This window comes from Rana temporaria, chromosome 12, assembly GCF_905171775.1.
Source record: "Rana temporaria chromosome 12, aRanTem1.1, whole genome shotgun sequence".
In the NCBI taxonomy this organism is placed as follows: Eukaryota; Metazoa; Chordata; class Amphibia; order Anura; family Ranidae; genus Rana; species Rana temporaria.
Genome location: NC_053500.1, coordinates 2,316,532 through 2,330,655, shown reverse-complemented (window position 1 = coordinate 2,330,655; position 14,124 = coordinate 2,316,532). Strand labels below are relative to the sequence as shown.

The 14,124-nt window shown below is 47.9% G+C and overlaps 1 protein-coding gene across 1 annotated transcript in view; it reads left to right on the top strand.

Annotated features, from left to right (window-relative positions):
* The window catches only part of HELZ (helicase with zinc finger), an 87,462-nt gene that overhangs the window by 72,576 nt on the left and 762 nt on the right, over positions 1 to 14,124 (top strand). Inside the window, exon 30 of the mRNA XM_040331214.1 lies at positions 12,859 to 13,105. Within this exon, the coding sequence (XP_040187148.1) occupies positions 12,859 to 13,105 (247 nt within the window). The remainder of the gene's footprint in view (positions 1 to 12,858; positions 13,106 to 14,124) is intronic.

The following is a 14,124-nucleotide window of genomic DNA, read 5'->3' as shown; positions in this document are numbered from 1 at the left end:
TCTGTGACCAGCTTTCCACATCGTCGGATCGTTTCTCGGGTGCACCGGTAAAACGCTAAGCACAGGAAATGCTGGTGGTGGGGTTGTCTCCCGTCTCCCATCCCCTACTCCCCCCCCCCCCCCCACTTCTAAAAACTTTTATGGGGCTCAGGAGAAAGCCGGCCGCCGGCTAAAGAACAAAAATACTTGGGTTGTGGCTGAGAGCTTTGTCCAGAACGCCGGTAAACCACAACCTTTTATTGCGGTCGGCAAGTGGGTAAGCCGATCTCTAAGGTTGTCCTTGTGACTGAGGAATTTCCTCTTCCTGATTTTTGGACAGGAAGTGGCGAAAAATCTCCCCGACGGAACACTTCCTGGGGGGGGTTCTAACCCTTCCCTCTGCAAAATCGAAATGAGAAGATTGCTGTAAAAAGACTGAGACTTTTCTTCCTGCAGCAAGAGAAGAAGGATCCCAGTTTTTGGGGGTCGATGAATTGATGGGCGATCTTGAAGCGCGGAGCGTCCCTTCCTCTCCCGAATATCCGCAACGGATGGACTGTCCCTTTAAGTATTCGCAATGGCAGAGCGCTCCGGGTGTAATCCGTTTCTGGTTTCCCAACTCTAAGCTTCTTACCCAGCGAATGTGAGCGAGCGTTTATTTTTTTTTTGCGAATATATTATTTTATTTCCCGGCTCTGCAGATAAAACCGCCATACGCTCCCCCCCACCCGGACGTCACTGCGGGGTTTTAATATTAAATGAAAGAGACGGGGCCTGTTGTGCCGCGCTGCCGCCTAACCCCGTTCATAAAGGCCGCGCCTGTAATGCGAAAGATCGCTAATGACGCCTGTCCGCCCGCCGCCGGATTATACAGAATCATTAAATGATTGGATATGGGCCGATACATCGCCCGCCTCGCCTTCGGGGAAATCGCGTGGGCAGACTGTTTAATCTCTTCCTTTGAAAAGTCGAGATCAAAGTGCGACTTAGTGTCACGCCGGCGTTAATGAAAGCTGAAGATTTAGGTCTGCTCGCTGGAGGTGTTCTCCCCCCACCGCGTCGGGGAACAGCGCCCGTTTCCATAGCGCATACCGAAGCGTCAATTCGGGGCTAAATCTTGGATTCCCCCTCCCCCACCCTGAATTATATGTTCCTCTCCTAGAGATAATTATTGATACAAAGATGCGATCGCTCTGATAATATTCACATCTCTGCCGCAATCTTAAAAATCTTTGGATCGCCATCGCCTTCGTTCACGCCTCGGCGATCTTCTGCTCGAAAATGCTCGACGACCAAATCCCACTCATTTCAATGGCCCCTCTTCCCATAGACTTCAATGGCCCCTCTTCCCATAGACTTCAATGGCCCCTCTTCCCATAGACTTCAATGGGAGCACCTGAAAATGTGCGACATGGAGCGTTTTACAAGCGCGTTGTCGCTCGTTTTTTGCGCAAGCAGCAGCTCTCCACCTCTAATCTCCCCCCCCCCCCCCCCCCCCCAGTGCTTTCTATTTGCTAAACAAAAACGCCTGAAGATGTGAAACACTTGTAATATAATTTTAACTGCTTGCCGACCTTCCACCGTCATTCTACTGCGGCAGGTTGACACGGCAGCGCAAATCGCCGTAGGTGTATGTCGGGCACTTTAATAGCTTTGGGGGGGGCAAGTGCGATGCTGGAGGCAATGCGCGTGGATGGCTCCGGAGAGCCAGGATGGGGATCTGTCAATGTAAACAGACGGATCCCCGTTCTGACAGGGGAGAAGAGAGAGATCTGCTGCTAGTAAACATAAACGGCGATCTCTCTCCTCCGCCAGTCAGTCCCCTCCCCCCACAGTTGGAAACACCTCCCAGGGAACACTTTTATCCCCTTGATCGACCCCTAGTGTTATCCTCTTCCCTGCCATGGACATTTATACAGTAATCGTGGCCATTTTTATTAGCTCTGATCGCTGTATAAATGTCAATGGTCCCTGAAAAGTGTTGGATCTGCCCGTTCGCTCTTTAGGAGATGATCGCAAGGCTCGTAGGACCTTGTATGCAATCGGGATCTTATGTCAATAGAAGAGAAAGCATTCACATAGCCACATCCATAAATATAAGGGGTACCAAAATGGTAACTCAAAGGTCGGACTTTGAGGGCACAATAAACAATGAAGAATATACAAAAAATACAATCTTTATTGAAACTAGTACATGATACATATAACGCATTAAGAGTTAAAAAACATGTATATATAAGATACATGGTATAGAGTGAGCCCCTGTGCGTTGACGCGTTTCGCCGTTAAGCTTCGTCAGGACACATTCAGGGTTCATTGGTAGAAACGGGTCTCACCATCTAGGATAAAACATATGTGTTTAAGATGTGTGTTATCATTTTGTAACATAGTAACACACATCTTAAAAACATCGTCCTGTGAAGATGAAGAGCATGGCACAAAAAGAAAAAAAAAAATGGAAGTACCTTATGGGAGGAGAACGGCCTTTATCATGAGGTACCTCAGTTGTTGTTTTTGTCTTTTTGTGCCATGCTCTTCATCTTCACAGGACAATGTTTTCAATGTGTGTGTGTGTGTGTGTGTGTGTGTGTGTGTGTGTGTTACTATGTTACAAAACTATAACACATATGTTTTATCTTAGATGGCGAGACCTGTTTGTTTCTACCAACGAACCCTGAATGTGTCCTGACAAAGCTTAACGGCGAAACGCGATGACACTCGAGATTATATATATATATATATATATATATATATATATATATATATATATATATATAAATACCGTATTTATTGGGGTATAGCGTGCTCCTGCGTATAGCGCGCACCCCTAAAGTTGCAGCGGATTCCTGTGGAAAAAAGTTTTTTGTACTTAGTTTTGGTGTCTTTTTTTCGGCGGCCTCGTCGGGTCCGGCGTCCGTCTGCGGCTTCGGGTGTCCTCTTCGTCGGGTGCCGTGTCCTCCCCGCTCGTTTCCCGCGCCGAGTTTGAATACTGCGCCGACATATACAGAGCGCAGTACACTCGTGTATTGTCGGGCAGGCTCGGCAACTCTCGCGCTCACGTCCAGGACGTGAGCGCGGAAGGGGACGCAGGGGTTGGCAACCTGGGGACCCTCCAGCTGCTGACTAAAAGTCCCATCATGCCTCTGGGAGTAGTTGTAACTCCCAGCCTTGCAATGCCTCATGGGAAATGTAGTTCCACAACAGCTGGAGGGCCCCAAGTTGCCTCCCCCTGGACTTTAAAGACACGTTTAATCTGTATTGCACACTTGGTTGTGCGTGGCTCGGGGGGGTTCTGACATTCTGTTCTTCGTTCTCGGTCTGACAGTTGTCACGGCGTCTCCTCGGTGTACCCGGGTGCGAATGCGCCGGCAGCGTCTGACATCCACTTTTCCTCATGTGTGAAAGCGTACGGGGTGGGGGAGGGGAGGTGGGTTGTCAGCGCTGAGGGCGGAATCCACTTCTACAAGGAAAGTTGGGGGGGTGCGTTGTTTCTTGTCCTCGCAGAACCGCTTGCTCTCCGATAACGCCTCCTAATTGAGCGTGTCTGCCATTGTTCATTGAAGCTAATTGGCGTTTAATTATCGCTTGATACCATCCGGAAAAAAAAGTGTTTCTTTTTTTTTTTTTTTTTTGCTTTTAATGTTCACTTCAAAGGAAATGCGTTAAGTGGCGGCGTTTGATTTCATTTTTTGGATGTGTTTGGAGAGAGAGGACGTCGTGCTGCTCCTGATTAAAGAGTGTAATTCGAGGATCTGTCCCCGCTCTGTGGGGGAGGGGCTCCGACTCCTGGGATAAAGGTGCACATACTTTATAGCAAAGCCCCTTTGCGGACAGGAAGACGCCGCCAATCCCTGAACCGCTTCTTATTTTATTATATTTTAGATACTTTATCATCGAGAGTGAGGATCGCTTCACATGATCGCAACTTGTCATGCGACTTTGAACTCTCAAGTAGCACCCCATTAACTGCAATGGAACCGTTCTGATTGGTGTGACTTCAGTCACTCCCACTTAGGAAAAGGTTCCTGCGCTACTTGTGGTGCGACTTCAGTCACTCCCACTTAGAAAAAGGTTCCCGCACTACTTGTGGTGCGACTTCAGTCACTCCCACTTAGAAAAAGGTTTCTGCGCTACTTGTGATGCGACTTCAGTCACTCCCACTTAGAAAAAGGTTTCTGCGCTACTTGTGATGCGACTTCAGTCACTCCCACTTAGGAAAAGGTTCCTGCACTACTTGTGGTGAATCTTCAGTCACTCCCACTTAGGAAAAGGTTCCTGCGCTACTTGTGGTGCGACTCCAGTCACTCCCACTTAGGAAAAGTTTCCTGCGCTACTTGTGGTGCGACTTCAGTCACTCCCACTTAGAAAAATGTTTCTGCGCTACTTGTGGTGCGACTTCAGTCACTCCCACTTAGGAAAAGGTTCCTGCGCTACTTGTGGTGCGACTTCAGTCACTCCCACTTCGGAAAAGTTTCCTGCACTACTTGTGGTGCGACTTCAGTCACTCCCACTTAGGAAAAAGGTTCCGGCGCTACTTGTGGTGCGACTTCAGTCACTCCCACTTGGGAAAAGGTTTTTGCACTACTTGTGGTGCGACTTCAGTCCCACTTAGGAAAAGGTTTCTGCGCTACTTGTGGTGCGACTTTGGCATGACTTGCATCGACTTCTGACCCCTTAAACCAGGGGGTAAAGGAAACATCCCAGAACAGGAATAGAGGGGAAATCGTCCAATGGTGACACTAGTTCTGGTGATAACGGGTATTTTTTTTTTCTCACTTCCTGTTTTGGCGATGGGACGTGAAGGGAAGAACCCAAACCCTCCCCCAAGCTAGAAGCCATAACCCCAGCATTTTTTTGTTCACGTCTGCCTTTCTCATAAGCCGCTGGAATGCTTTCAAAAGCAGCGCGAGGGGCTGTAACCACCCCTCCCGCCACTCGACGTTGTTTCTTGGCCTTACCGTTTTTTTACCCACATGCCCCAGAACTGATCGGGCGATACAGCCAGCTGGTCACAGACTTGATAATGGACCAGATGGTCTTTGAGCCCTTCTATGGCCTTGGAGGACTGGAGTGACGTCATGACATCACTTACGGTACAGGGTGGAAGGAAATATATAGATATATATAATAATTTTTTTTTTTTTTAATATTTTTTTCTCTTTCGTTCATAGACGGACACAGCCTTCTTTGACCTTAGGGTTATGCTTCTTCCTACCAGGAGATTTAGGCAGAATTCTACAGCACTTAAGGTGTTAAAAACTCTCCTTCATGCTGCTCCTCCCAGGGGGCGTGGCTCCCCCAGGCATAACCCACACCCTGCTTTAGCAGCCTCAGTTTGTTTTCTGCCTAACGACAGGAGGTCAAGGCTATCTCTGGAGTTCCTGGACTCTGGAGTTTTTTTCTGGCGATTTTTCTCGCTTTTTTTATTATTTTGTTCCTGCATTTTTGAATCCTGCGATTCTTCTATCAACAGCCGACTGGGTGACAGGCTGGGTCCTCGACTCTTGTAGTCCCCCCATGTTCGGCCTTCGAGCGTGTGCCGGCCCTCAGCTCAGCTTTGGGACGTCCACGACAGGCCCCATTGCTCCAGGGGCGGCCGGGGAACTTTGGTTCTAGGGCACACATATGACCGGTCTCTATGGCTTTGTCACAGTGTGTCTGGCCGACAGCCATGCCGTTTACGGACGTTGGTTCTGTCTGGGATACCTCCAGCCGGGTAGTCGCAGGACAGGTAAGTAGTGGCCCCTTACTCAGGTAAGTGGTCTGGCTGGTGGTTTCCCTGGGGAGGTCGACTGAGGGTCCGCCCTGCTTTCCTCTCTCCCCTTCCTCTCCCTCCTTCCCCTGACTGGGTAGTGGCTGTGAAGGGGGGCCTCCTGGGTTTTCTTTGTTACCACCGGGGCCCGTGTGTTGTTAGGGGGACTGTGTTGTTACTCTGGGGGGTGCTGCTGTGTGCTGCTGTGTTCTATGAGGTAATTTTTACCTCAGACAGCGGCCATCTTGGAAATCTCCTTGGTAACGCTGTGATTCTTTTCTGAGGTAACAGACAAAGCAGTCAGGGCTGCTGTGTTCTATGAGGTAATTTTTACCTCAGACAGCGGCCATCTTGGAAATCTCCTTGGTAACGCTGTGATTCTTTTCTGAGGTAACAGACAAAGCAGTCAGGGCTGCTGTGTTCTATGAGGTAATTTTTACCTCAGACAGTGGCCGTCTTGGAAATCTCCTTGGTAACGCTGTGATTCTTTTCTGAGGTAACAGACAAAGCAGTCAGTGCTGCTGTGTTCTATGAGGTAATTTTTACCTCAGACAGCGGCCGTCTTGGAAATCTCCTTGGTAACGCTGTGATTCTTTTCTGAGGTAACAGACAAAGCAGTCAGTGCTGCTGTGTTCTATGAGGTAATTTTTACCTCAGACAGCGGCCGTCTTGGAAATCTCCTTGGTAACGCTGTGATTCTTTTCTGAGGTAACAGACAAAGCAGTCAGGGCTGCTGTGTTCTATGAGGTAATTTTTACCTCAGACAGCGGCCGTCTTGGAAATCTCCTTGGTAACGCTGTGATTCTTTTCTGAGGTAACAAAGCAGTCAGTGCTGCTGTGTTCTATGAGGTAATTTTTACCTCAGACAGCGGCCGTCTTGGAAATCTCCTTGGTAACGATGTGATTCTTCCCTGAGATGACTCGGCACAGCCTCTGGTCAGTTTTAGTGCTGTTACAGTTTTAGTGCTGTGAATCTTCCATGAGGTGAATACACATCACAGTCAGCACATCAGAGCACACCTGAGGTTTTTCAGCTCCCTCTGCAGCTGGGTGGGGTGGTGAATACCGGGGGCCCCCCATGCTCTGCAATAGCAGCAAGGAGGTGACCAGTGGGGTTTTTTTGTCCTGCCTTGCAGGGTGGGTGACTCAGCGCTGACACTATGGAACTCAAGCTATGCCTGAGTTAACCCTTACCGCCCCTCCCCCTGCCACATCTGTTATGTTGGCTGTCCTGGGTTTCTTGCCAGGTTTGAAGCAGCTAGTGCCCGGATGGGGGGTAAAAAAGCGCCCCCTCCCTGAAGCCTGCTTCTGGGGATGACACAGAATCGCTGTTTTTTTCTGGTTCTGTTATGTCAGAGGCTGCGGGTTTTAACCCTTATGGATAGTGAGGATGACTCTGCTGCAGTCAGTTGCTGGCAAGAATTTGTTGGAGCTCTTGTTTCTGCGGTGCGTGAGGCTCTAAAAATTGAGGATGTGGCGGAGACACCTCCGTGTCAGTACCAGCACACTACCACGCATCGCTGAAGTGTTTCCTTGTGTTCCTTATTTGGACTATATGTTATACAAGGAATGGGATGCACCGCAAAAAGTTTGTCAAAAAACTTTGCAACCCGTTACCCCCTTGAGGGGGGCTTTAAAAAAAAAAAAAAAAAAAAAAAAAAAGTAGGTCTCTCCTCCGCCAGTGGACCCCCCTGTGTCCAGACTGCGCAAGGCCACCACATTGCCTGTGGAAGGGGCTCCTGCATTTCAGGATCCCGCTGATAGGAGAGTGGAGGCCGTGGCCCGCTCCCTATTCACGGTGGTGGGTTCGGCGGTGAGGCCGGCTCTGGCCGGGGCCCTGGCAGGCCCCGACTAAAAGGGCGAAGCTCCTGCTGCAGGAGCTGGAAGAAGGACCTCTAAGGTGGCCTTGGTGATCACCGTTAAGGGTGAACGGTCCTGTTGGGTCTTCCCTGACTGGCATCATTGAGGATGCCACAGGTGGTAAGCGCATGCTGTTCCCACGGTTTGGGAAGGGCTAGGGACCTCGCCCTGTGCAAGGACCCTCCTTGCCTACCTCCGAGCGTTTTTTCGCTCGCCCTGTGCGGTGGGGGTAGGTCTACATGGTGCTTGAATCCCCGCTGCGGGGTAGCAGCGCACCGGATACCGCATGCCTAACAAGTCTGCGGACATACCTGCTTCCGCCTGAAGGTCTGCTCCCGCCCGTGTCTCGGGTGGGAGACTGGCTTCGCATTGCGAAGTGTTTTCCTTGGGGTACAAGATTGAGTTTCTCTCTTGTCTGCCAAACAGGTTTTTTCCCTCCGGCTTCTGGCCTCCTCCGGTTCGCCGGTTGACTCCGTCAGGGGCTGTCCAGGATCTTCTGGTCAGGGGAGTGATTGTGCCAGTTCCCTCGTTGGAACGGTCTCTGGGTTTTACTCCATTCTGTTTGTGTCCCCATGGAGGATGGGGCCCGGTCGATCCTGGGCCTCAAGTCCCTCGTTTTGTTTTGTCAGGTTTTTCTGGCATCCTTGGATGTCATGAACGTGTACCTGCATATCCTCAAACCACCAGAGATTCTGTGCTTTGCGGTCGGGGGGGACCATTTTCAATGGTGTCCTTCCCATTCGGCGGGTTTTCGCCAAGGTGCTCGTACCGATACTGGCCCGGCTGTGACAGCGGGGGTTTGTTATCATGGGATGTCTGGACGACATTCTCCTACGAGCTTCTTCGAGCTCTGCATTGGTGGAGCCGTGTCTATCACGTGTCAGGCTCTCCGAGTGTTCGGCTGGTTTCTGGATTGTCCTGAAATCAGGGTTGATTCCGTCTCAGGGATACCTGAGACTGGTCCTGGATTCCTCCGGGGCGGGAGTGTTTTTCTCCTAGCGGAAAAACTTCAGACTCTGCTATCTGCTGTGCAGCAGTTGCCGACCCAGAAGCGGTCATCTCTGCGATTCTGCAGGAAGGTTCTGGGTCAGTTGGTAGCCTCTTTCGAGGCGGTTCCGTATGCCCAATTCCACGCCAGGGTACTACGGAGGGAACTGCTGTCACGATGGGACTAGCTTCCGTCATCTCTGGATTACCAAATTCAGTTGAGTCATCTGATCATGTCTCCCCTGGTATGGTGGCTGGCGTTTCCGGTGCTTCGGGCCGGAAAGTCATTTTTCTGCAGGCCACTGGACAGTGGTCACGACGGATGCCAGCCTCTCCGGTTGGGGAGGGGCGCTTGGGGCACCCAGTCAGCCCAGGGGCACTGGACTCAGGTGGAGTCCTGCCTACTGATCAACGTTCTGGAGCTCCGAGCAATCAAGCTTTGCCTTACCAGGTGGTCCCTGGATCTACAGGGCCGACCGGTCAGGATCCTGTCCGATAACACCACGTCCGTGGCGTAGGTTGATCATCAGGGAGGCACACGGAGTTCTGTTGCAGCGACGGGGGTCGCGCGCATCCTTTCGGTGGGCCGAAGGGTCCGTTCCGGCTCTATCGGCCGGGTAAATTCCGGGAATACGGAATTGGCTAGCCGACTACCTAAGTCGCACTGCACTGGGCCAAGGAGAGTGGTCTCTCCACCCGCAGGTGTTTCGGGGTCTGTGCCGAAAGTGGGGCACTCCGGACGTGGACCTTCTAGCGTCCCGTCTCTATTGGTAGGTGCCACGGTTCGTGGCCAGGTTTAAGGACCCGTGGGCGGACGCGTCAGGCGCGTTGGTGGCTCCTTGGGGTCGCTGTCGCCTACTTTACACCTTCCCTCCTCGGAAGCTTCTTCCTCGCCTGCTGCGCAGAGTAGAAGCTGTAGGGATTCTATCGGTCCTGATTGCCCCAGATTGGCCGCGTCGCTTCTGGTACGCGGACCAGGTGCGTCTGCTGGCAGACGCCCCCTAGCGTCTTCCCCTGGGAATTGATTTTCTGTTACAGGGTCCAATCTTCCACCCTGTTTCACAGCCACCGGCCTTAGCGGCGTGGCTGTTGAGAGCCAGGGGCTTAAGGACCGAGGCCTATTGGGCTCGGTGGTCTCTACCGTGCTGCCTGCACGGAGGTCTACCTCACGTAGGTTTTTTCCTCATACATGGAAGGCCTACTTCTCTGTGTGTGGGGAGATGAACTGGCACTCTCGTACATGCGTTGTGTACAGGATTCTGCTGTCTTTGCAGCAGGGAGTGGTTCAGGCTCTCGCCTTACGTACGGTTAGGAGCCAGATTTCTGCTCTGGCTGTTTTTTACTTGCAGCGACCCTTGGCATAGCACTCCTGGGTGCGTGCGTTGGGTCAGGGGGTCTGGCAGGTGGCCCCTCCGGTGCGCCCTCCATTACCCCCATGGGACTTGAATTTAGTCCTTTCAGTGCTTCGGGATGCTCCCTTTGAGGACATTCGGGAGGTTTTTTGTTTTATTGTCACAAAAGGTGATTTTATTTCTGGTAGCAATTACCTCGATCAGACGGGTGTCTGTCTGTTCTGGTGGCCTTGTCTTGCAAGGCTCCCTGCTTGGTCATCCGTAAGGATGAGGTGGTGCTGCGGCCGCAGCCGTTTTTCTCCCTAAGGTCGTTTCGGCTTTTCACTTGGATGTGGACATTGTTCTTCCATCCTTGTGTCCTCAGCCGAAGAACCCGAAGGAGGCCACTTTACATTCTTTGGATGTGGTTCGGGCCCTTCGAGTTTACTTGTCGGCGACAGCTCCGTTCCGGATGTCGGACTCGCTGTTCGTGTCTGTGTCCGGTCCCAGTAAGGGCCTGGCAGTTTCGTCGGCCACCATTTCCAGGTGGATCCGACGGATTGTGCTTCAGGCCTACGCCCTGAAGGGGAGGGCGCCTCCCTTTCGGGTCACGGCGCATTCGACCAGGGCGATCGGGGCCTCTTGGGCTTCCGACACCAAGCCTCTGTGTTACTGGTGTGTAAGGCTGCGACCTGGTCGTCGGTCCACGCTTTTTCAAAGTTTTATATGGTGGATGTGAGTGCATCTTCGGATGCCTCCATTGGCCGCAGGGTGTTACAGGCGGCAGTTTAAGGTTGGAGTTCCTCCGTTGAGTAACTCCGGTTTTTGTTTGGGGTGTAACCTGTTTTTGCTGTGTTATTTTTCCCACCCCTCGAATTTTTTTGACACTGCTTGGGGACGTCCCTAAGGTCAATGAAGGCTGTGTCCGTCTATGAACGAAAGAGAAAAAAGGATTTTTGTACTCACCGTAAAATCCATTTCTCTGAGTTCATAGACGGACACAGCACCCACCCCTCCTTTGTTTGTACTGCTTGTTACGAACTGAGGCTGCTAAAGCAGGGTGTGGGTTATGCCTGGGGGAGCCACGCCCCCTGGGAGGAGCAGCATGAAGGAGAGTTTTTAACACCTTAAGTGCTGTAGAATTCTGCCTAAATCTCCTGGTAGGAAGAAGCATAACCCTAAGGTCAAAGAAGGCTGTGTCCGTCTATGAACTCAGAGAAATGGATTTTACGGTGAGTACAAAAATCCTTTTTTTTTTTTTTAACCCTTTATGACCCCCAAATCTCTTTATTTATATATATATATATATATATATATATATATATATATATATATATATATATATATCTTTTATTATTTTTTTTTGTACATATGGAGGGTAAATTATTATAGGTGCTGGGACACCAAATATCGCATCCACTATATTATTAATAATGCTGGTATACACTGCAAATATACTGAGAATGAGATATACACAGCTCATATATATCACCTACCTTTTTATATAGCAATAATATATATATATCTGTCTTGGGACACCAAATACACAGAGAATATATACTATATATGCTTCTAAACACACACATAGATTCTCTATCTATCAGCACTATAATATTATTATTAGGGTTGTCCTGATACCACTTTTTTAGGACCGAGTACAAGTACCGATACTTATCAAGTACTCGCCGATTACTTTTTTTAAATCTCATGCGAGATCTCTCTCTCTCTCTCTCTCTCTCTCTCTCTCTCTCTCTCTGTCTCTGTCTCTCTCTGTCTCTCTCTGTCTCTCTCTGTCTCTCTCTGTCTCTCTCTGTCTCTCTCTGTCTCTCTCTCTCTCTCTCTCTGTCTCTCTGTCTCTCTGTCTCTCTCTCTCTCTCTCTGTCTCTCTGTCTCTCTGTCTCTCTGTCTCTCTCTCTCTCTCTCTCTCTCTCTCTCTGTCTCTCTGTCTCTCTCTCTCTCTCTCTCTCTCTCTCTCTCTCTCTCTCTCTCTCTCTCTCTCTCTCTCTCTCTCTTTTTCTCTCTCTCTCTCTCTAAAAAAATAATAGATCTATGTCTATTTTGTCATTATAAATATTTATAAAATAATAAAAGTAAACAATATATATAATCTCACTCTCTAACTATATAGATTTATATAATGTATATTTATGTTGGAATAAAGTTATTAACAAGATGGACCTCTCTATATACTGTATAAAATATCTATATAGATATTTTTTATTACACGTGTACAATACTTGCTAATAGAATATTATAAAAATAGATATGTATCTCTATCTAGATAGAAATTTATAAATAATATAAAATGAAGTAATAAAAGTGATTAAAAAAAGATTAAAGGGACAGTGTAAATAAAAAAAAGTTAAAGTAAAAATAAAATTTTAAGCGCTCCGTCCCTCCTGTACTCTCGCCCAGAAGTAAACGCCAACGTAGGTTGCGCGTGCATATGTAAGCGGTATTCGCACCACACATGTGAGGTATCGCCGCAAATGTTGTAGCAAGAGCAATAATTCTAGGGCAGGACCTCCTCTTGAAACTCCAAACTGGTAACTTGTAAAAGAAATGTTTATGAATTTTTTTGTACCGTAGTTTGTCGCCATTCCACTGGCAGATGCAATTTTAAAGCATGTTGGGTATCGGATTATTCGGCGAAACATCATCTTTTAAATTTTACCTAAACATTGGGTTATAATATTGTGTGTTGTTTTTTTTTTTTACATTAAAATAATTTATTGTTTTTTCTCCAAAAAAAAAAAGCTGCGCAAACACCGTGTGACATAAAAAATTGCATTGGCTGCCATTTTATTCTGTAGGGTCTCTGCTTGGAAAATACAGACAACGTTTGGGGGTTCTGAGCAGTTTTCTAGGGGGTGAGAAATGTCGATGGGCCTGATTTTTGTAGAAATGTCTTCTCACGTTTTTTTTTTTTTTCTCCTGATCTCCGCCCAGTATGAACCGCGAGGTCCCGGCAGGCCACTTTACCAAAGAAGAATCTCGGTCGCTACGGTGCATACAGGTCCTGATGAATTAGCCGCTTGTCCTGAAAATCTCGGTAAAGATCACCCGGACCCAAACAAACCAGCATCATACAGCTATTCATCTCCGGAGCTCTGGGTCAACGCTGCGTCCGCCTCCCCGTTCCAGAACATTCCGTGCAACGGGGCCAACCGATCCGGAACACCACGGGACATGCGAGGTAAGACCACAAGAGATGGCGGAGTTCTTCATGAATGTTACACAGAATTAAGAAAAATAAACACATAAATACAAGAAAACATTCTGAATTACAGATTGCCCTCCCGTCATCTTTTCCTAGTTTAACCCCTTCCTGCCGCCTGCTATGTACCGCTGGTGTACGCAAAACAACGTACTGATATGTCGCTGCCCACTCCTGGGACGTCCCCCCTTCCTGGGACTTGCTGATTGGCTGTGTCCAATTATAGCCCAGAAGCTCTGTGTTGGCAAACAACACAGAGCTCTGTATAGAGGGGTTTTTTTTTTTTTTTGCATTGTATATGTTTCAAGATAATGTTTGTATTTTTTTTTTTTTTATTAATTTCTGAAATTTAACAGGCGCACATTTAACCCCTTGATCGCCCCTAGAGGATCACCCCTTCCCAGCCAGTGTCATTAGTACAGTGACAGTGTATAGCTATCCCATAGCTTGTAGACGCCATCATGCAAACCAATCAATATACAGTTAATGGGATCTTTTTTTTTCAAAGAAAAAAAGTAAAAAAAATGCAATAGAATACATTTTGGACAAACGCATGTGTTTTTTTTTTTAATTGGTTGTGATTTTGTGTGTGTGATATATAGAGATAGAGATATAGAGATAGAGATATAGAGATAGAGATAGATATAGAGATATATATATATATATATCTATCTCTATCTCTCGATCTAATTTCGCATTATTTTTATTTATTTTTATATATGTACATAATAAAAACACATTTTTTTTTCGTTCTTGTACATATAAAAACACACACTATATATATATATATATATATATATATATATATATATATATATATATATATATATATCTATATAGATATAGATATACATATAATGGGGGGGGGGGGGAGAGTGTGTGTGTGTGTGTGTGTGTGTGTTAGGATATCTATCGACCTCTCTCTTTTAAAAAAAGGATATATAATATTTTTATATTTAATTTGTGAATAAAATTACTAGCGCGTTTCTGTATTTTTT